The 22,808-nt window shown below is 42.8% G+C and overlaps 2 protein-coding genes across 4 annotated transcripts in view; one reads left to right on the forward strand and one right to left on the reverse strand.

Moving 5' to 3' along the window:
- Positions 1–15,593, reverse strand: LOC106599146 (ATP-binding cassette sub-family D member 3). Its single transcript, XM_014190252.2, has 22 exons — positions 15,305–15,593; positions 14,673–14,709; positions 12,219–12,314; positions 11,967–12,055; positions 7,817–7,886; positions 7,266–7,363; positions 6,221–6,344; positions 5,950–6,006; positions 5,644–5,786; positions 5,447–5,516; positions 4,910–4,979; positions 4,686–4,783; positions 4,485–4,576; positions 3,803–3,897; positions 3,578–3,650; positions 3,410–3,473; positions 3,178–3,255; positions 2,927–3,082; positions 2,581–2,700; positions 1,766–1,870; positions 1,189–1,245; positions 1–953 (listed from the first exon to the last, which is right to left on the reverse strand). The coding sequence occupies exons 1-22, from the start codon at positions 15,412–15,414 to the stop codon at positions 876–878; spliced, it is 1,980 nt and encodes a 659-aa protein (XP_014045727.1). The 5' UTR covers positions 15,415–15,593; the 3' UTR covers positions 1–875.
- LOC106599142 (histone deacetylase complex subunit SAP130) overlaps positions 15,238–22,808 on the forward strand; it is a 17,973-nt gene continuing 10,402 nt past the window's right edge. Inside the window, exons 1-13 of one of the 3 annotated variants that reach the window (XM_014190243.2) lie at positions 15,238–15,461; positions 15,664–15,715; positions 15,881–15,954; positions 17,145–17,272; positions 17,413–17,684; positions 17,766–17,939; positions 18,063–18,192; positions 18,372–18,615; positions 18,902–19,140; positions 20,243–20,338; positions 20,592–20,733; positions 21,014–21,132; positions 21,493–21,771. In XM_014190243.2, coding sequence (XP_014045718.1) covers positions 17,164–17,272; positions 17,413–17,684; positions 17,766–17,939; positions 18,063–18,192; positions 18,372–18,615; positions 18,902–19,140; positions 20,243–20,338; positions 20,592–20,733; positions 21,014–21,132; positions 21,493–21,771 — 1,804 coding nt within the window. In that variant the 5' untranslated portion in view covers positions 15,238–15,461; positions 15,664–15,715; positions 15,881–15,954; positions 17,145–17,163. Of the gene's footprint in view, positions 15,462–15,493; positions 15,716–15,880; positions 15,955–17,144; positions 17,273–17,412; positions 17,685–17,765; positions 17,940–18,062; positions 18,193–18,371; positions 18,616–18,901; positions 19,141–20,242; positions 20,339–20,591; positions 20,734–21,013; positions 21,133–21,492; positions 21,772–22,808 lie in introns of those variants that run through there. The other 2 variants (XM_014190246.2, XM_014190248.2) reach the window with 2 other exon arrangements.

Consider the following 22,808-nt stretch of genomic DNA (forward strand, 5'->3'; position numbering starts at 1 on the left):
CCAAGGGTCTTGAAATATTTATTTCTAGTTCAGCTCATAGCAATGGCATTTTAAATATCCTATGTTAACAAAAAGTACCACGTCCTCGATCCCCTTTTACAAAATAAACAAAGCTAAATTAAGTACAGTGTAAAGTAACTACAGTGCAGTACCTTCCAAATTGAGGCAGCCGCTGAGGGTTTATACTATAAGAGACAAAAAAATGTTTTTGCGTACATGTATGTACTGCAATTGACATATTTGGACTATCTATGCTTAATGTCATTTACAGTTACTGGCTTCATGAAAGAAAAATGCACTTCAGTGTTTCAAGAAACAGCACTAAACAAACATTTAATTCAACATCAAAACTTGACATTAAAACTGACCATTTTAAATAATGAAAAACAATGCAATATTAACAGAAATAACATTTTAAAACATACAATCGGTGAGGCTAGTTTTCTTAGTAGATTATTTGCTTCATATACAATTAAAACTCTCACTACACGCACGTCCTTAAAGGTAGACTCTGCAATATGACATCATCATACACAGCGGGGCGGCTTCCTGCTTCCAGTTCTAAACAACAACAGAATTCAATATCTGCCCTTAGGAAGAACCAATACTTTCAGTCTTGGCAGAATTCAATTGTTTTGTTGATTTCTGCAAGCAGGGAGTGTACCCTGCTCGGTATGATGATGTCATATTGTGGACTCTACCTTTAATCTAATACAGGTTTAGCTATTTCTCCCTTGACATTGAGCACCCAGTCTTCATAGTGTAGCGTAACATTTTAATATGTTAGGACTTGACTTCTCTGTTCCCTATGCTTCATGTAGTGCAGAATTACTTAGGACCATCTCTGTGAGCAATAATTGGCTGTGGTGAGGTCGTTATGACCCAAACTCAACCGTTTCCTGGGTGATGGCTTTGAACTCATAGTTTCCCCTTCCGTCCATGTGCAGGTAGTACTGGAGAAGAGACAGAAATCACTGGTTAGAAGGTGTTCTTTCTTAAAGGTCCTTTTAGATATTTGGAACGTATTTTAACCTATATAAAAAACATGCTCCCATAAAATAGATATAAACAAGTAAACGCTCTTAGAATTACAAAAGGACAAAAGAACAGGGCTTTAGTATTCACCTGCATTTTACTATTATATGCACAGTTATTTTATGTTTCATCGTTCGGTGTGAAAGGACTTACCTCATGGTGTTTCCACAAAGACTTTCTGTGAGAAACCGTGAACAACGTGATGCCCACCTGAGGGAAGGTAAATATGACATCCCATAAGCTCGGAAAACACTTTCTCAGTCTCCTGTAAGTTTATTTTTATTTAACAAATTATTTTTACAATGACGGCCTACCAAAAGGCAAAAGGCCTCCTGAGGGGACGGGGGCTGGGATTAAAAATAGGACAAAATGCACATCACAACAAGAGAAACACCACAACACTACATAAAGAGATATCTAAGACAACAACATAGCAAGGCAGCAACACATGACAACACAGCATGTTAGCAACACAACATGACAACAATATGGTAGCAACACAACATGGTAGCAGCACAAAACATGGTACAAACATTATTGGGCACAGACAACAGCACAAAGGGCAAGAAGGTAGAGACAACAACATCACATCAAGTTACCATGCATCAGTTTCCTTGAATCTTTTTCATTCCTCTTTCACAATGTGCACATAAATTATATATTTTTAAATAATCATCATTATCTATTTAATGTATAATCTTCATTAATAGTCCACGGTGTTGAATCTTACCGTCCTACAGTGGCTGTAGATGAAGTCCTCCACATCTACGCTCACAGCACTGGTACACTCATCCAGGATGGCAAACTGAGGCTTATGGTAGAACAGACGGGCCATCTATATACCAGAGAGAGCAAGAGAAGGAGGGCGACAGAGAGAGCCCGAGAGAGAGAGAGAGGGAAAGAGAGAGAGTGAAAGAGAAAGAAAGAGAGAGAGTGAAAGAGAGAGAGGGAAAGAGAGTGAAAGAGAGAGAAAGAAAGAGAGAGAGTGAAAGAGAGAGAGAGAGAAAGAGAGGGAAAGAGAGAGAGAGTGAAAGAGAGAGAGAGAAAGAGAGGGAAAGAGAGAGAGAGGGAAAGAGAGAGAGAGAGGGAAAGAGAAAGAGAGAGGGAAAGAGAGAGAGAGAGAGAGAGAGAGAGAGGGAAAGAGAGAGGGAAAGAGAGAGAGAGAGAAAGAGAGAGAGAGAAAGAGAGAAAGAGAGAGAGAGAGAGAGAGAGAGAGAGAGAGAGAGAGAGAGAGAGAGAGAGAGAGAGAGAGAGAGAGAGAGAAAGAGAGAAAGAGAGAGAGAGAGAGAGAGAGAGAGAGAGAGAGAGAGAGAGAGAGAGGGAGGGAGGGGAGGGAGGGAAAGAGAGTCCAATCAATGAAGAGCTATATTTACCCATTTTACAGCCATATGTGCTTGTAAAATGGTCTTAAATGTCATGGCAACATAAATGGAGTGAAGTGCTATGCAGCTAGCAGAATTAGTCTGGCATAAAAAGAGACAAAACAACTACACGTGTCTACACTATTCTCTGTTGTTTGTTTTTAGGAAATGAGCAGTGACTTACAGCCATCCTCTGTTTCTCTCCTCCACTGAGGACGTCCATCCAGTCCTGGACTGTGTCCCAGCTGCCCTCCCTCTCCAGGATGTGACCAAGCTGGACGTTGTCCAGGTACTCCTTCAGCACCTGTTCCCCAGCAGAACACACACACACACACGCCGGCATACCACACTGTCAGCAAACAGCATGCATAGCTTAGTGTTATCCTCAGACATACCACACCCTACTGACAGAGGCCACGTACAGCACACTGTTCTTTGGAGAAGCATTACAATCATTGGTCCAGAAAAGGGCTGTTGTGATTGGATATATGATCCAGTAATGAGCTGATGTGATTGGATAGTTAGTCTACCTTATCAAAGGTGCCCTTCCTCCTCTGGTCCTCCACTGTATCTGGGTAGATCACCTGATCCCTCAGAGAGCCCAGGGTCATGTATGGCCTCTGGGGAACATAGAAGAGTTTCCCTCGCTCAGGTTTGGTGAGACGGCCCCCAAACAGAGGCCAGAGCTGAGAAACAGACATCCATTAGTACTCATGAATGTAAAACAGTCAACACTACAGCAACATAACAGGCTTTTTCAGCAATTGTTGATTCCTCATACCTCTCCCAGGACTCTGAAGAGTGAGCTCTTCCCACAGCCGTTGGGGCCACACACCAAGACATTTGTCCCTGACGTCACCTTAGGTTAGCAGGGGATGGGAAGGCACAGTTCAGCCGTCTGCACTTACAGATGAAACAGTCCCTCAACCGTCTAAAGTCTAGTCTTTACATTTCATGAATTGTATTAATCGGTTCAGTACGGAGTTGCTCCTAGGTGGGATGGAGATACTCACCTCAAAGCTGAGGTCTTTGATAAGAATGTCCCCATTGGGCGTTGCAAGAGGTGTATGCTCAAACCTGAAACACAAGTACAACATCAAACCAGGTAGTACCTACTTTCATTAAGCATGTTAATCATGTTTATTGTATTGCTATTATATATGTATCTGTCAGACACATACTTAATAATCTTGTCTTTGTGGATGATTTCACCACTTCCTGGGACCAAGGTGATTCTATCTTGTAATTCACCATCTGAAAATGTGACAAAAAAATCTAAAGCAATCATCTATCACATCAACTAGTAAAATGTTCTCATGTTCCGGCATTAGAGTACTACAACATGAGACTGCTATCCAACAACAATAATATCATCAATACATTATCAGGGAACATGCAGCGGGCACCTCTGCCTCCCTGCAGAGAGACCATGGTCCTCTCGTATTTCCCAGAGTTCAGCTCTTTCAGGACTTTCATGATCTCGGTGATGCGAGCTGTGAACCTGTAGGGTGACAGCGGGGGTCAGTGAGGAGGGGACAGCAGGGGTCAGTGAGGAGGGGACAGCAGGGGTCAGTGAGGAGGGGACAGCAGGGGTCAGTGAGGAGGGGACAGCAGGGGTCAGTGAGGAGGGGACAGCAGGGGTCAGTGAGGAGGGGACAGCAGGGGTCAGTGAGGAGGGGACAGCAGGGGTCAGTGAGGAGGGGACAGCAGATGGAGGGAAAGAAGAACAAGTGGAGCAATCTCAGACCATTAAACCAGTGAACAATTGAACTGGTCCCAGATCTGTTTGTGCTCTTACCGTATCCATTAATGTCATTATCAGGCCAAACAGTCTAGCCTCACAGCAATCTTCAAATATGAACATTAATGAGTTTGAGGAGAACAGAGGATTGGATCCTAATTCGATAACCCCCACAACTATGCAAATATTGGAACTCTATCGCAATAACTGACAGGGAGTTGGCATGATAGCACAAACAGACTGGCATTCAGACTACCAGTGAACCACCAAACCATTGAACCAATGAACCAATGAACCATTGCACCAGTTGAACCAATTGTGTGATAAGAGCATTGTGTATGACTGACCCAGAGAGCCTGCTCATGTCTCTGCCAGCCAGGACGATCCTGCCCAGGGCCTGAGACATGCTCAGCAACATACGCCCACTCTGGTAATAGTCCTGAATGAGAACGAGGAGAGACAGGGAAGTTAGGATCTCAACCATCCAGAACACACACACACACACACACACACACACACACACACACACACTCTTTGTCTCTCCTCACCTCAAGCAGCTCAGCGTGGGTACTACGTAGGTGGCGTGGGTGGGTATGGTTCAGGAACGGCCTGCTCACCACCAGGTACCCCACAACAGTGGCAATATCTACAGAGATGGGAAAACCACAAGTAGTTAATATAGCTGAATTCACTGAAAATAGCTGAATTATCTTAATTCAGATGAGAATATAAATAACAAACTTCAAATCAAAGACATGACAAGTATTCTCACACTTTGCAATGATGCTGTCCACGAAACCAGTTGAAAAGCGGAAGACAATGAAATTGTGCAAATGATCCACCTAGGGGTAAAAGCGAATGCAACGTGAGACATTGTATATGTACTGCAGTGAAGATATTCTGTGATACCATAGTACAGGGCCCGCGGGTGATTTTATTTGGCCGCCCAACTTGTTCTTCTATTTTTATGTTGGGTACATAAAAGACTGTAAAACCCCCCAGAAAATCAGCTCCAAGTGATTTTAATTCTGGGAATCTGTTCCAAAGTATTCCCACACATAATAGAGAGATATATGTGATCGTATACAAATGTAAGCACGGTTTGAAATGATTATGTTTTAGTAAAATGTTATATATGTTTGGGCTTCTTGCGGTCAATTTGCAGTCTACTAATGATTTGTAATTATGTTCTGGCCCCCTGACCATCCGCCCAAGAAACAAATGATCCCCGGGATGAATCTAGTTGGTGATCCCTGCCATAGTAAGTCAACTACTGCCACTGATACAGTTAAAGCCCCAGCCCTCTCACCAGTTTCTGGAAGGTAGAGTGAATGGTCTGTTTCTCCCTCAGGTTTCCATTGTAGAAGGCAATTTCTTCACTGTGGGAAACAAAACATTAAACCATTTATTTTTCACAGTGGAAAAAGAACATGAAACAGAAAGTGTTGTCTAAAAAAAAGAAGAAGAGGGGAACAGTAGTAAGGAGAGATGTGCGACCCGACTGACCTGTTGGTGATTAGGCGTGAGTTGACGAATCGGTACTCTCCCTCGTATCTCTGCTCCATCACCGTCATCTTGCCGATGGGCCGCCGCAGACGTGTCAGGATGAGCCCAGAGAACACCAGGTAGCCTATCATACAGGCAGGACCCTGAGGGGGAGAGGAAAGTAGAGTAGACGTTAGAAACTCTATTCTACTGTACAGATGCATTGGAGATTATCATGGTCATTCTTTCAATTTAAACTTCATAAGCCTAAATGTAGGACAATTCCAGAGATCCATAGAAGGCTACATCAGACAAAGCAAGACTCACCTGTGGCCCGATGGCCGAGGTCAACTTGAAGATGTACAGACCAATGTCCAATAGAGGCTGAAGGGACAGAAAACCTGTCTGATTATCATCATAGGTTCAGTGTACTGTCAATAGCAGTAGATTGTATCAGGCTTTGGCAGCATTAGTTGTGTCTACAACAGAGGTCTTTTTCAATAGCCTGGTTGAACCAGACTGAATTCTGCACTCACCATTGTTTCATTTGAGTGCAGAATTCGGTCTAGTATAACCAGGCTATTTAAGTGCAGGTTACCTTGCTGATGTTGGAGTAGAGGTCCACTACACTGTTACAGAACCTCTCAACGTCCTGGGTCAACAGCTGGTCGGGGTTACCGATGCGGTTGTCCAGGTTACCAATCTTATAGTACGTGTAACCTCTGGAGGATGGTGTGGTGAAAACATGAAACAGGGTTTAGCAGGTGGGTTATGTATTTTCTATCACTTTGAGTTTATGAAGTCATTGTTCCTTACACCATTGCAACAGGGTCCCTACACTGTAACTATTGCATTGTGGCTACAAAATTTGTAAGATGAAAGAGGATCAAGGCAAAATCCTTCCAAACCAGCTCTATTGCTAAGGGCTAATCCACTGGGTTATATACAAACTAGAGAAAGCGGCCAGAATTCTGGACGCCTGTTGTTTTCAGCGTAATCAACTTAAGTTTGCATACGCTGTTTCATGGTTACTGCCATCTTTCTATATCCGTTTTTACTGGGACGACTATACCTGCACACTAGCGCTCAGTGCTCACTGGACAGACAGCAGTACCCCGCGAACATGCTCCGGGAACTCTGCCAGAGCGTGCCAAGAACGTGGACAGCTACACAAACCAACCGGCACATCCCCTGGCCAACTGGGCTCAGCATGAGTAAAATGTTTCCATATCTTCGGCTGTGAGCGTTGAAAAAGAAAAATCGACCTCAGCGACAGTTAAGTGAATAATTCAATGGTAGTTTTGTGCACAAAGGTGATGACTTAAGTGTCTTATTAAGAATTTTCAAATGTGACTTCTCTATGGGGCCGTCTATGGGAATTGCTTTTTGGGCCGGACTTCAGGTAAACTGCAATACCGAAGCTGTCATCTGGGCACAGCCGAACATGTGCTTCCAGTCCGGAACCCGGGGACCTTGAACTTATCTAGTCATCCAGAACCAAATCTCCCGCTACGTGATTTGGGTTGGATGCAAATGTTAACGTCTTTCACAAGAGACAAGCTAAGGGCAGACAGACAGATGTTCTCTCAGAAGTAATATTCTGCAAGAGGTAGGCTTGGGAATGAGTGATCAGCACGACTTACTGCAGGTACTCATCATAGAGGTGCTTGGTGAGTTGAACCCGGCAACAGAGCTTCAGTTCATTCAGACCCAGCTTGAGGAAGTTGTTAACCAGCGAGATCTGAAACAGGCAAACGGGCCATAATAGCAGTCTCATTTAAAAGCAGTGCATTACATTTTATAGTGCGAGTATACCACTCAATGGAATGTATGCACTGAGTAAATAATCATAAGAATCATGAACACCTCATAAAACCTCTAATAAATATAGGCCAGGGATCACCAGTCTGTTATCAGGCAGTTTTAGTATTGACCAAAAATACACACAAACGCTCTCCTCATTGGGCACAATACTAATACTAATGTAAACCACCATTCCCAAATCATGAGGTTTACTGTTTTGCTGTAAGTTCATTAGTTCATTATCAAATATACTGTATTGAGAAAGTGTAATGTGTAGAATTACACATAATGTTAGTTATATAATAATATATTTGGTTTTAATCTACAGGTAGTAGAGACAATTAAGACAACAAATTAACCACAAAAATAGAAGTATGAAAGTTGCACTTACAAATGGCATGACTTTTATAAAGTTGAACAAGAGTCTCTTGAAATCTTTTGTTGAACGACCAATAATTGCACTGCAAACCAACATCCACAAAGTGAATACAATCACAATGTCACATACAGGGCAAAAGTGGGGTCATTCTACATTGTAAACCAAAGGTGTAAGTGTTTTTTAGCGCACAGAAAAACCCAACACTGGAAGCTAGATTGTCCGCACCTTAAAGAGCTACTGAACACGCCAATTGGCACGTGTGTTTTTCTGTCATTAGAAAAACTAGTTTTCAGTCTTGGAGGTGGGTTTCCTAACCGAATCCGCATTTGGTTAATGATGTTTGTCCCTCATGAGACACTGTAGACGGAGAAGCCTATTTCACTTCCTCAAAATCCCCAGCATAAATTTTTTTTATTTTAATTTCACCTTTATTTAACCAGGTAGACTAGTTGAGAACAAGTTCTCATTTACAACTGCGACATGGCCAAGATAAAGCAAAGCAGTTCGACTCTTACAACAACACAGAGTTACACATGGAATAAACAAACATACAGTCAATAATACAGTATAAAAAGTATATATACAGTGTGTGCAAATGAGGTAAGATAAGGGAGGTAAGGCAATAAATAGGCCATGGTGGCGAAGTAATTACAATATAGCAATTAAACACTGGAATGGTAGATGTGCAGAAGATGAATGTGCAAGTAGAGATACTGGGGTGCAAAGGAGCAAGATAAATAAATAAATACCGTATGGGGATGAGGTAGTTGGATGGGCTATTTACAGATGGGCTATGTACGGGTGGGTGCTGCTATGGTGACCAGTGAGCTGAGATAAGGTGGGGCTTTAACTAGCAGAGACTTGTACATGACCTGGAGCCAGTGGGTTTGGCGACGAGAATGAAGCGAGGGCCAGCAAACGAGAGCATACATGTCGCAGTGGTGGGTAGTTATGTACAGGTGCAGTGATCTGTGAGCTGCTCTGACAGCTGGTGCTTCAAGTTAGTGAGGGAGATATGAGTCTCCAGCTTCAGTGATTTTTGCAATTCGTTCCAGTCATTGACAGCAGAGAACTGGAAGGAAAGGCAGCCAAAGGAGGAATTGGCTTTGGGGGTGACCAGTGAAATATACCTGCTGGAGCGCGTGCTGCTATGGTGACCAGTGAGCTGAGATAAGGCGGGGCTTTACCTAGCAATGACTTATAGATGACCTGGAGCCAGTGGGTTTGGCGGTGAACACGAAGCGAGGGCCAGCCAACGAGAGCATAAAGGTCGCAGTGGTGGGTAGTAAATGGGGCTTTGGTGACAAAACGGATGGCACTGTGATAGACTGCATCCAATTTTCTGAGTAGAGTGTTGGAGGCTATTTTGTAAATGACATCGCCGAAGTCAAGGATCGGTAGGATAGTCAGTTTTACGAGGGTATGTTTGGCAGCATGAGTGAAGGATGCTTTGTTGCGAAATAGGAAGCCGATTCTAGATTTCATTTTGGATTGGAGATGCTTAATGTGAGTCTGGAAGGAGAGTTTACAGTCTAACCAGACGCCTAGGTATTTGTAGATGTCCACATATTCTAAGTCAGAACCGTCCAGAGTAGTGATGCTGGACGGGCGGGCATGTGCTGGTAGCGATCGGTTGAAGAGCATGCATTTAGTTTTACTTGCATTTAAGAGCAGTGGGAGGCCACGGAAGGAGTGTTATATGGCATTGAAGATCGTCTGGAGGTTAGTTAACACAGTGTCCAAAGAAGGGCCAGAAGTATACAGAATGGTGTCGTCTGCGTAGAGGTGGATCAGAGAATCACCAGCAACAAAGAGCGACATCATTGATGTATACAGAGAAAATCTAAGATAACTCAAGAAATGTATCATTGGTTTTGACCAAGGATGTTTTAGTTGCGCAATTTTACATCTAGCTACGGTGTTTGGTGCAGTAGTTCTCAAGTAAAAAATTGCATGACGTGTTGTCTTGTGTAAACAGTCGGCGCTGCTGAGCAGGTCTGCCTCACACTCTATGCTATTGTATAGAGAGCAATCACTGCAGCTGTTCACCCCATGTTAGTGGGCAAATGGACATTGCCAATTTAAATCCCAAACTTAATTAACCCGCTGTGACGCACAAATGTTACAAACTCTGTTTTAGATGAGATTGACTTCATTATCTAAATTACCCTATTTACACTTTGTAGTAAATTTTGACACTAGAATACCTGCTTCTGACTCATATCGATGCCACATAGGCCGTTATCAAAGGGATTAGTTGCTTTCAAAGGCAGTCGCTCTTTAAACTGACCCAGCTAGTTGGGCGAGAGTGAGTCACTGGATCTTGCAAAAGGCTATCACCAGTACCCTGATCAATTACTGAACATTGGAAAAAGCTACTGGTAAAAGGTGAACACAGCAGGATGAGGAGTGCAAAATTGGATGGACACAAAACAAACTAAATAAAGTCTCATTAACAAGTTGGGCTAGTCTAGTCCTGTAGGGCTGCCAGGATCAAATGTCTTTGTCGATTTTTCCACCCCAAAAACAAAATGAAACCCACTCTAGAAAATAACCAGGATTATGTTAATAACTGACGAGAAGGTAAATACAGTATTTCAAATATTATCAAGCCTGCAACCCTTCATGACCAGTGATGCCCACAAACGCAATTAAACCACAACAACAATACACAAGTGAATTCATAAGCACTTAATCATATTCTGCTTCCAGGCACCCCAAGCAGCAAAGTATTCCATGCAAATGGACACTGGACACTAGTTTACCCCTGGTATGGCAGCAATATAGTAATAAAAGCGCTTATTGAATAGATTGACATCTCTGCTAACGATTCCACTGTGGAGGAATTAAGAGATGATTACAACCTGTCAAATATGATAAATAACAATTCTGCAAAGCTATGTTGAAATTGCTGCTGGCAATGCTGGTGTGCTAGGGTTTTCAATGAAGTCCTACCTCTAGGGCTGGGCGATATGGCCTAAAAATCAGATCTTGATTTATTCAAAGTCATGGGCGATTCACATCTTTATTTTTTTACGCTTTCTCTTAAACTTTGTTGAACAATTAAAAGGTCAATACACTGCATTTCAAACAGTCAGGTCAGGAATAATCTAATGAATTCAGGGTTTGTAAAATTATACCTAGGCTAATATGCGCCTTCTACAGCAATAAGACCCACTAATAAGTGTATTATTTTAAGATTGCTTTTGTTGCAATAACCACGGATCTGGCTTTTTAAGTCCGTCTATGAAAATGACATTTTTGTTGCAAATTTAACAGGAACCATGCATAATGCACATTCACTAATAATGACTAACTTCTTGTAGCAGGCATTATAGAAAATGAACACAGGTCTCATAAATACTCTCTGAAGCATAAACCCACGTGCTAGTGAGTAGCCAGCTAATCTTTATATTTAAAGTCTAGCCAACTTGGATCTATTTGCTAGCTAACAAGGTAGAACAGTTGAACCTTTATGATCCTGAAGTCCATCTTAAACTGTTTGAACAACATAGCCTGTTCACTTTGTTCAGATATTGAAATCAAGTGGCCTACCTAGATAAGATTATTTATCAGAATGAGAACATGTTGCCAATTCCTTATATAAATGCGTATTTTTATGCTCATTGCACATTCATAAAACACAGACTAGACAGCTAGCACAACAGTATGTGGCTGAAATGCTGCAAAAGCAGTACGTGGTACTGCAATGCCACATGCGACAGAAATTGAGCATTTATTTTCCACATGTTCATTGATACTCTCGTTTTAGTAGGGTCTCCTCTGTTCTACATTTTGGCAGTTGAGACAAAAAGGGTATCGTTAGAAAATGTAAGTTATCCTCTAATACAGTAAAATAATGTCTCTTAAGCGTTTCGGTGTCCATACGACTGATTATGTTGGACCAAACCTCAAATACCGAGTTTAAACTGCTTGTTGTCAGGGTGAAGTTATCATTCGTCTTTGTTGTTGTAAATGGCGGGGGGAGGGGCTTGATGCCTGTGTGCGAGTGGGAAGGTGCACAGAGCACAGAAGGAGTCGAGACCAAAAAGACAGAACACATAAAAACGAACACAAAATAAAAAACCTAGATTTTTGCGATACAAGCATTTGGAACGTCGACCTGAAACATTAATTAGATATATCGCCCAGCCCTACCTACCTCTCGATCATGGTGCCATTCTGGATCATCCACACATCACAGTAGGTTCTGGCCACCAACATGGCAGCGATGAGGAGACAGTATCCTGACTGTGGAGAGGTAGATTACCAGAAATAGGTCAACACAAGTGATCGGGAGATGTGTTGAGATGTTACACAATACACTTCCTTACATTAAGTGAAATGCAATTCCAATCAAAATGAAAATGTTGGAGTACATTCAAAGTCATCAAGTTTGTAGAAGAGCTCATACCTCTTTGCAGAACACTCCAGGAACCATGATCTTCACTATCTTCAGGATACGTGCAAAGAACACCTTGTCCACCACCGTCCTTTCCTTCTTGGCCTCCTGACACACATCATACCAAACATTTACAGATTAATCAGATAAATAAACCCCTTCAAATCTCACCAGCTCAGTCCTACTGGTTAATCTGGTAAAGGCATGTGGATATTGACATTATTGCCAAAATGTTGTCCCTGGGTGTGGTAAGACAGGGGTTCCCAAACTTTTTCACTCTGGCCCCCCTTCCAGCATTGGGGAAAATCCCGCGCAAGCGCCATGTCCATTTCTATGGACACAAGCACTGCTCATGACACAAACTGTTCACATCCCTCTTGTTGGTGGAAAGAATTTTGCAGGTTTCAAGCTTATTTCCTGCAATTCTATGCAATTTGACATGGGGTGCAAAGAACCTTTAGCAGTTTTAAAGCAAATTTTCTTGCGATTCTATACATTTTGGCATATGTTATATGTATTCATGTGATATTTGAGTGACAAAAAAATTACAACACTATCTATGGGTAAAATAAATGTTAGCTGACATGGTCTAGTTGATCTGGACATTTCTGACAAGTTATAAATATCTCTCTAAGGAATGCAGTGACTGACATGACAAGAGAAACTGATGATGCACTACCCAATTTAGAAATTGCACCTTGTGCATTCTACTATTACAACTTTCAAGAGTAAGTTTAAAGCCGGACTAAGTTTCTAAAATTAATTAATTAATAAAATAAATTTAAAAAAATATATATATATATTAGTACCCGTCAAAAGTTTGGACACACCTACTCATTGCAGGGTTTTTCTTTATTTTTACGATTTTCTACATTGTAGAATAATAATGAAGACATCAAAACAATGAAAAAACACATATGGAATCGTGTAGTAACCTAAAACGTGTTATACAAATCAAAATATATTTTATATTTGAGATTCTTCAAAGCAGCCACCCTTTGCCTTGATGACAGCTTTGCACATTCTTGGCATTCTCTCAACCAGCTTCATGAGGTAGTCACCCGGAATGCATTTCAATTAACAGGTTTGCCTTGTTAAAAGTTCATTTGTGGAATTTCTTTCCTTTTTAATGCATTTGAGCCAATCAGTTGTGTTGTGACAAGGTAGAGGTGGTATACATTCAATTTGTAAGTCGCTCTGGATAAGAGCATCTGCTAAATGACTTAAATGTAAATGTAAATACAGAAGATAGCCCTATTTGGTAAAAGACCAAGTCCATATTATGGCAGGAACAGCTCAAATAAGCAAAGAGAAACGACAGTCCATCATTACTTAAAGACATGAAGGTCAGTCAATCCGGAACATTTCAAGAACTTTGAAAGTTTCTTCAAGTCCAGTTGCAAAAACCATCAAGCGCAATGATGAAACTGGCTCTCATGAGGACCGCCACAGGAAAGGAAGACCCACAGTTACCTCTGCTGCAGAGGATAAGTTCATTAGAGTTACCTGCCTCAGAAATTGCAGCCCAAATAAATGCTTCACAGAATTCAAGTAACAGATGAATCTCAACATCAACTGTTCAGAGGAGACTGTGTGAATCAGGCCTTCATGGTTGAACTGCTACAAAGAAACCACTACTAAATGACACCAATAAGAAGAAGAGACTTGCTTGGGCCAAGAAACACGAGCAATGGACGTTAGACTGGTGGATATCTGTCCTTTGATCTGATGAGTCCAAATTTGAGTTTTGGTTCCAACCGCCATGTCTTTGTGAGACACAGAGTAGGTGAACGGATGCTCTCCACGTGTGGTTCCTACCGTGAAGCATGGAGGAGGTGGTGTGATGGTGCTTTGCTGGTGGCACTGTCAGTGATTTATTTAGAACTCAAGGCACACTTAACCAGCATGGCTACCACAGCATTCTGCAGCAATACGCCATCCCAACTGGTTTGCGCTTAGTGGGATTATCATTTGTTTTTCAACAGGACAATGACCCAACACACCTCCAGGCTGTGTAAGGGCTATTTGACCAAGGAGAATGATGGAGTGCTGCATCAGATGACCTGGCCTCCACAATCATCCCAATTGAGATGATTTGGGATGAGTTTGACTGCAGAGTGAAGGAAAAGCAGCCAACAAGTGCTCAGCATGTGGGAACTCCTTCAAGACTGTTGGAAAAGCATTCCAGGTGAAGCTGGTTGAAAAAATGCCAAGAGTGTGCAAAGCTGTCATCAAGGCAAAGTGTGGCTACTTTGAAGAATCTCAAATATATTTTGATTTGTTGAACAACCTTTTGGTTACTACATGATTCCATATGTGTTATTTCAGAGTTGATGTCTTCACTATTATTCTACAATGTAGAAAATTGTAAAAATAAAGAAAAAAAATACTATGGTAAGAGAGATGGTAAGAGAGAGATTTCAACATTGAGTGTTGTAAGAACATTTCCTGAATACAAACACTTACATCTTTGCTCAACTGTAGTTCTGATGATCTTTTCACCCTAAACATAAAACAGTAATGAAGCCAATCAATGGTAGCTAAAGACACACAACACACTCATATTACTTTGTTAGCTAGACTTTGGAATCCTGACCACCCAGCTATAACAGGCAATTCAATCATAGCCCCCCAGGACCTCTGAGTGTCAGTAGAGAAAATGTACTCCATAAACTACTAGCTACCTAAAAGTGTTAAAACAACAAAACAGAAATCTCGGATTCAATGTCATCATACAGGAACTTGTCTCAGTTACATTTTGTATGACAAATGCCGCGTTCAAAACTACTGGAAACTCGGAAATCTCCGAATTAAGTGCGTTCAAAACAACTGGGAATTCGGCAAAAAAACGATCTCCAGCTGGGAAAATCGTTTAGAACGACCATCCAACTCGGGAACTCGCGACTCTTTCTAGAGTTCCGACCTGAAGATCACTGACGTCATGATTTGACCTCTTACTTTCACCTAGTTCCCAGTTGTTTTGAACGCGACATTACTAGCTTGTCAACGTTGGCTACATCAGTTTAGCATTATGATGGTCCGTCATCTAGCTAATCTTACTTTAGCTACGAAATAGTTGTCAAGGTTAATTTAGCTACCCATGTATCTTGTCAGCATGTCTTTTCCTCTTGAGAAGATACAAGGCAACGATTGTGGCGCCTGTTACAGTGCAGTTCTTAGCTGTCAAGTATTTACTGATCGCCGCCATGTTTTCATCTGTCGACCGACCAAAGAAGTAACGAGATGCATGCTGGGGTAACTACCTGGCTGGCGTGCTAGCATAATGAACTATATGGTGCAACATTTCAGTATATCAGACAAATGCAATGCACATATCGTATGAATAAACTGTTTTAGCCAAGGACAAAAAAGTCAGCATGTCCTTTATCTTCAGTAAATCATGCTAGCTATGTGTGTCAACATTGCATTTTCACTTCTGTTTTCATTTCAAACTCAGCGACATTTGGCAGCAGGAGAAAACCGGAAGCAAATCCTTCAAATTAAAAGTGGTAAGGACTCTTAGAGAAAATATTACACACTAGTGAAGACAATTCGAATTTCGTATGAACACGGGCAACTATATAATTCTACAGCAACCTCCTTATTGTAACATTATTTTTCCATATGGCTTTTATTTTGCAATATGGCTAAACAAACTCACTGAAAACCGGAAGTTCTGAAATTGTGATGCTTGTGGAACACGCGCGTAGTAGAAAGACACGGATGGAGATTCCTGATCAAAAACAAGGTATGTTCTTGTTGCTGGTTCTATATAATCGTACTGTTTCTTAGTAACCACCGGTAATAATTGCAGATGAATGTACGTCTTTCTGATGAATGGGCTAATCAACAAATGTATTGATTATTGTTAGTTCAGTGACATAATGCAGCATTTAGCTAGCTTCTAGCATTGTTAGCTTAGGCGCGATTTCAGTTAACATGTAACTAGTTGTGTACTGTATCTACTACGATTTAAATCGACTAAAAGAGCTGTCTGTTCAACTTGCTTAGTTAGCGGCTAGCCCACACTGGCTTCATCGAAGTAGCTACAAACTAGCAAGTCAGTGACTAGTAAGCTAACTTAACGGTACAGTTGTTAGCGAGTGACTGCTTTGAAGTTGTAACAAGCTAATGTTATCCTTGGCTTGAATCCAGTCCACTGCAAACAGTGTTCATAGTCAAAAGGTTGGCCATCAAGTTAGCTAGTTATTGATGTCTATATGGTTACAACTTGCTGAGAAATCCTTGCAGATGTCAATGCACTCACTTAACGTTAGTTACTTAACTAAGCATTATAGCATTGACTGTGTGAGATGGACCTCATAATGGACGATTTTGAGAAAATGTCTGCTTAACGTTAGATGTTGGCAAAATTCAGTTGTGAACCTATATCAGCTAGCTACATACAGGTAACTGCCAAAATAAAGGAAACACTTGAGTAAATGAGGGATACAAAGTATATTGAAATCAGGTGCTTCCACACAGATGTGGTTCCTGAGGAAATTAAGCAATTAGCATTACATAATGTTTAGGGTCATGTATAAAAATGCCCAGTTGCTCATTTTTTTGGTCTACCGTGGCTAGAACAAGACATCTCAGTGATTTTGAAAGAGGAGACTCAAAGGAGAATAGGGGGTTTAAAGGGTGTGTGTGTCACCAGATCTCAACCCAAATGAACACTAATTGGAGATTCTGGTGCCGTGCCAGAGACAGCATTTTCCACTACCAACAAAACACCACATTATGGAATTTCTTGTGGAAGAATGGTGTCGCATCCCTCGAATAGAGATCCAAGACATCTATGCCAAGGCGCATAGAAGCTGTTCTGGTGTCTCGTTGTGGTGCAACGCCATATTAAAACACTTTATGTTGGTGTTTCCTTTATTTTGGCAGTTACCTGTACCTTTCAAGTTTAATATTATTCTCTTCATTGTGTAGAAGTCAATTGTGTCAGAAGATGAGTTCGCAACAATATTCACGACCGGGAATACCCCCTGGTATGGGAAAAAAACTGATTCCTGGAGGAAACACTGCAATGGTGGCTAGTAGTCAACCAAATACAACAGGTAATAGCAACCCGCTGAACTAACTCACTTTGTATGACAGCTTTTACAACTATTTGCAATGGTTAGTAAGTGTGAGAAATCATTGGTCAGTCAAGTCTGCTGCATAACAATGGTTAGTACTCCAACTCTTTGTACCACAGGTGGGACAGACGATAGCAGCCGTGACCCTCACCCAGACCACAGTCCTTATGACCGCCCCAGCGGTGGTGGTGGAGCACCGGGCTTTAGAGATGACAAGCAGGAGACAGTGGTGGTCCGGCCTTACCCCCAGGTCCACGGCCCCCCCCAGGGTCACCACCCAACACTACCTCAGCACCTGCCCCTCCAGCAGGGCATGCCTGTCACAGTGTCAGCCCCTCCACCGCACATTCCCCGGGGCCTGCCTCTGGCCTTCACTGAAGGACCTATAAAGGTATGGACGAGGGAGCTCAGAGTTCTGTCTGCTGCATTTGCCTTCAGCCTACTTTATCTAATCTCTCCATGCCTTTCATAGGTGCAGTCATCTCTGAAGTCGCCCATACCCAGTCGAGTGATTGCCCCAGCACCAGCCAACATCCAGGGCCACATCTCCCTGCCACCCAAGGTGCCAAGCCACCTCACTGTAACCATGGAGAGCACTGTGCCTCCGACCCCCGGCATCCCTGTAGCAACTATCAGTGGCCAACAGGTAAGGACTGGTGTTGTTTACCGTTGTAATGAACCCCAGCAATAATATACCCTTTTAAGGTTACCCAATGTGATGACATGATGAAAAATGTGGTTCCAAATCTATAATGCTTTGTGTCCATGGGCGTGGCGTTTCCAGGGCAACCCCAGTAACCTGCACCATCACGTGCAGATCATTCGCAGCAATGGCCCGCCCCTGCAGCTCGGCTCCACTGGTGTTCCCCAGCACACCTTTACCTCCCATCTACCACGAGGTTAGTCGCATAGCCCAGAGCAGATAGAAACTTTTCTAATTCAGAAAATAGTCAAGGTGCTTACCTTGACCAAACAAAGCACACCATAGTGGTTGGTTCATATTTTAACCCACTCTAGGTCCTCACCAAAACCATCCTAAGCACAGACATGTCTAACTGTTGTTCATGTATGTTTCCAGGAGCTGCTGCAGCTGCTGTGATGTCCAGTTCCAAAGGACCCACCGTACTGAGACCTGTTACAGGCCCTGGTAGTGGTACTGGCCCACCTACTGTCCAGCACATCATCCACCAGCCTATCCAGTCCCGGCCAATAGTAACAACGTCCACGGCTGTGTTGCCCACGGTGGTTGCCCCGGTAACGGCCACCAGGCCTCAGTCCCCGGTGGTTAGCTCAGCCACGCACTCCGCAGAGATGGTTCATGGGTACGACATGCTCAAAGCATTAACTTTGAATTTTTTTTTTTACTGTTTTGTGTATGTGTGTGTATATGCCATTTAGCAGATGCTTTATTCAAACCGACTTGGTCATACATCAGTTTTTATTTTATGTCCCGGTAATCAAACCCACTATCCTGGCATTGCAAGCGCCATGCTCTACGAACTAAGCTCCACATTGTGTAAAGGTGTCTAGATAGTGCCCAATACTATTCCAGCTATTGCAGGTGTACGTAAAACCAATGTTAACTCTCCTCTTGTTCTCTTCCATCAGGCGTCCAGGGCTGACCATTCACCCCCCTCCAGCCACTCTGAGCATCCAGCGTCCTTCCCAATCTCGGGAGACCCCCACACGCATCACCCTGCCCTCTCACCCTGCCATTGGGGGTCAGAAACCCCAGCTGTACAACACCATGGCACAGAAGCCCATATTCAGCAATGTTACTCCTGTCGCTGCAGCAACTGTTGCCCCCATATTAGCCACCAATACTGCTCCATCGCCTAGCACTACAGGTATGATGCTATTGTTGTGATACAGATATTTTCATTTCAGCATCATATTCAAGTTTTAAGTCACATGCACAAGTGCAGTGAAATGCCTTTCTTGCTCGCTCCAAACCCAACAATGCACTAATCAATATCAATATAGCACTAAAAATAACATAAGGTAGAACAAAAACACACAAGAAATAGAAATAAAAAGAACACGAGAAAGTAAGAAGCTATATACAGGATAAGTTCCAATACCATATTTATAATGTGCAGGGATACTGGAGTGATGGAGGTAGATGTGTATAGGGGTGAGGTGACTATATACAGGGTCAGTTCCAATACCATATTTACAATGTGCAGGGATACTGGAGTGATGGAGGTAGATGTGTATAGGGGGAAGGTAACAGGGATACTGGAGTGATGGAGGTAGATATGTATAGGGGTGAGGTGACTATATACAGGGTCAGTTCCAATACCATATTTACAATGTGCAGGGATACTGGAGTGATAGAGGTAGATATGTATAGGGGGAAGGTAACAGGGATACTGGAGTGATAGAGGTAGATATGTATAGGGGGAAGGTAACAGGGATACTGGAGTGATAGAGGTAGATATGTATAGGGGGAAGGTAACAGGGATACTGGAGTGATAGAGGTAGATATGTATAGGGGGAAGGTAACAGGGATACTGGAGTGATAGAGGTAGATATGTATAGGGGGAAGGTAACAGGGATACTGGAGTGATAGAGGTAGATATGTATAGGGGGAAGGTAACAGGGATACTGGAGTGATAGAGGTAGATATGTATAGGGGTGAGGTGACTAGGCATCAGATATATGATAGAGTAGCAGCAGGATAAATGGTGATTGTATGTGTAGAGTCCCGTGAGTGTGCATAGATCAGTGCAAAAATAAAATACAAGGGTCAACTCAGTCCATGTAGCCATTCTGTTAGCTATTCAACAGTCTTATGGGTTGGGGACAGAACCGTTCGGGAGCCTGTTGATGTCAGACTTGATGCACCGGTTCAGCTTGCTGTGCGGAAGCAGAGGGAACAGTTAGCAAGACGAAATGTCTCCTTTATTCTGTTTTAATTGTGTAATAACCACATCGTACCTCACCCAGGCTCAGGACCCCACCCAAACAGTAACATTGTCACCATGGCGATGCCCTCTCATTCCTCCCACGCCACAGCAGTCACCACGTCCAACATCCCCGTGGGTAAGTATCTCAATCATTCATGTTGGAGTCAAAGGCACCAGGCTACTCTCTGGAGTAACATACTCCACATGTGATGTTTACTTATCTAATAAGTCATTGGTATGAGTAGAGAGACTATTTAAAAACAGTGACACATTGAATTAACATCTGCCGAACTGATAGCAACAAATTGAATTTATAGCACCAGTCCCTACGGAGGGATTTTATGTTGTGAAATGAAATTTGCACCCCATTCCACCTCCACCCTCTTCAGCTAAAGTGGTTCCCCAGCCAATAGCCCACACCTCGCCCAGGATCCAACCGGAGTACCCTGGAGAGAGGGGCAACTTGATCCCCATCTCAGGCCCCCGCTCCTCCCCCAACCCCATCACCATGGAGGCCCGCAGTGACAGCAGGTCAGAGACGGGCACGGCTAGATTTTTATTTCGGGTTGACGATAATACATGCATCAACAAGATGAGTATCTGATCCCAGAGGATAGCGCATGAAAACACTTCATGTTTCTCGATTGTCCTGGGCTACATATCAATAGTCTAAAATGTCTTCTCCTTATTTCTGCTGTACTTGGAGTACATTTCTGGTTGAAAGCTGAAAATGTTATGAAAAGGCAAAAGTTGTGTTTTTTATCTTATTCAGTTGACATGCATTCTTCCCCCCCCACACACACACACACAGGCAATCGGTGCCAGTGCAGTTTCAGTACTTCCTGCCTACCTACCCTTCTTCGTCGTACCCTCTGACACACACCTACACCCCCATCACCAGCTCTGTTTCAACCATCCGACAGTACCCAGGTACCACTCACCTCTTCTCATTTAAATCACTGCTTCCATATGACTCTGTAACCAATCAGATATTTGGAATTCGGGGTATAATGATGTTTATAATGATGCTGATGATAATGCTCTGTAATGATGATGATCATACTAGATGATGATGACCAATTATAAAAATGCTAGATAATGAAAGTACTGAACTAACTCTCACTTCAATCAAGATGAATGATCATTTTGTATTATTAGATCACTAGTTTCTTGTTCTGGCTTCCCAAGCCAGAGTCCGACCCAATTGTGGGCTAGTGTAATCTGTCTCTAAACAAGTCTCTAACCCTGTGTGTGTCAACCCCTGGTCTCTGTTTCCTGTCACCTCCACAGTAACCCCTCAGGCCCCCAGCGGCACGGCCATGCAGACCCAGACCAGTGTGGGCGTAGCGTCGGCGGTGCACCTCAACCCCATGCAGCTGATGACGGTGGACCGCATCGCTCAGATCAACACGCAGAACATCCAGCCCGCCACCATGGCCACGCAGGGCATCAAGTCAACCAACATCAGCACCCAGGGCCTGCACACGGCCACGGGTCAGATCACTGCGCAAAACATCCAACCTGTGCCCATCAACCAACAGCAGCCAGTCATTGAGAACAAGACCTCAGGTGAGTTGGTGAACAAAGAAGTTTAAGTTTCGTTTGAAGAGGTTTGAATCTATCAATTTGTATTTATAAAGCCCTTTTCACATCAGCAGATGTCAAAGTGCTTATACAGAAACCCAGCCTAAAACCCCAAACAGCAAGCAATGCAGATGTAGAAGCACGGTGGCTAGGAAAAACTCCCTAGAAAGTCAGGAACCTAGGAAGAAACCTAGAGAGGAACCAGGCTCTGAGGGGTGGCCAGTCCTCTTCTGGCTGTGCCAGGTGGAGATTATCAGAGTGCATTCCTAGGTTCCTACCTTTCTAGTGGGGGTTTCCTAGCCACCGTGCTTCTACATCTGCATTGCTTGCTGTTTGGGGTTTTAGTCTGGGTTTCTGTATACCACTGTGATATCGGCTGATGTAAAAAGGCTTTATCAATACATTTAATTGAATAGGGAGCCATTTTTATTATGTTGAACACTGGTGGACCAAGCACAGGAAGTAGCTCTTTGAGTCGTTTAGTTGGAATAGGGACCAGTATGCAGCTTGACGGTTTAGAGGCCATGACTTTTCATGAATGTGTCTAGAGATGTACGATTAGAAAATTTGAGTGTCTCCATTGATCAGTTCTGTGCAGACTCAGGACAACTGAGCTTTGAAGAAATACGCAGATTCAAAGAGGAGTCTGTAATTTGCTTTCTAATGATTATGAATTTATCACTGAAGTGAAAGACATCCTCTCTTGGGGAATGCTGCTTTTTAGTTAGCTTTGCAACAGTATCAATAAGAAATGTTGGATTGTTCTTATTTTCCTCAATTAGGTTGGAAAAATAGGATGATCGAGCAGCAGTGAGGGCTCTTCGATACTGCACGGTACTGTCTTTCCAAGCTAGTCGGAAGACTTCCAGTTTGGTGGAGCGCAATTTCCATTGCAATTTTCTGGAAGCTTGCTTCAGGGCTCGGGTATTTTCTGGAAGCTTGCTTCAGGGCTCGGTTATTTTCTGTATACCAGGGAGCTAATTTCTTGTGACAAATGTTTTCTTTTAGGGGTGCGACTGCAT

This window comes from Salmo salar, chromosome ssa03 (assembly GCF_905237065.1).
Source record: "Salmo salar chromosome ssa03, Ssal_v3.1, whole genome shotgun sequence".
Classification (NCBI taxonomy): Eukaryota; Metazoa; Chordata; class Actinopteri; order Salmoniformes; family Salmonidae; genus Salmo; species Salmo salar.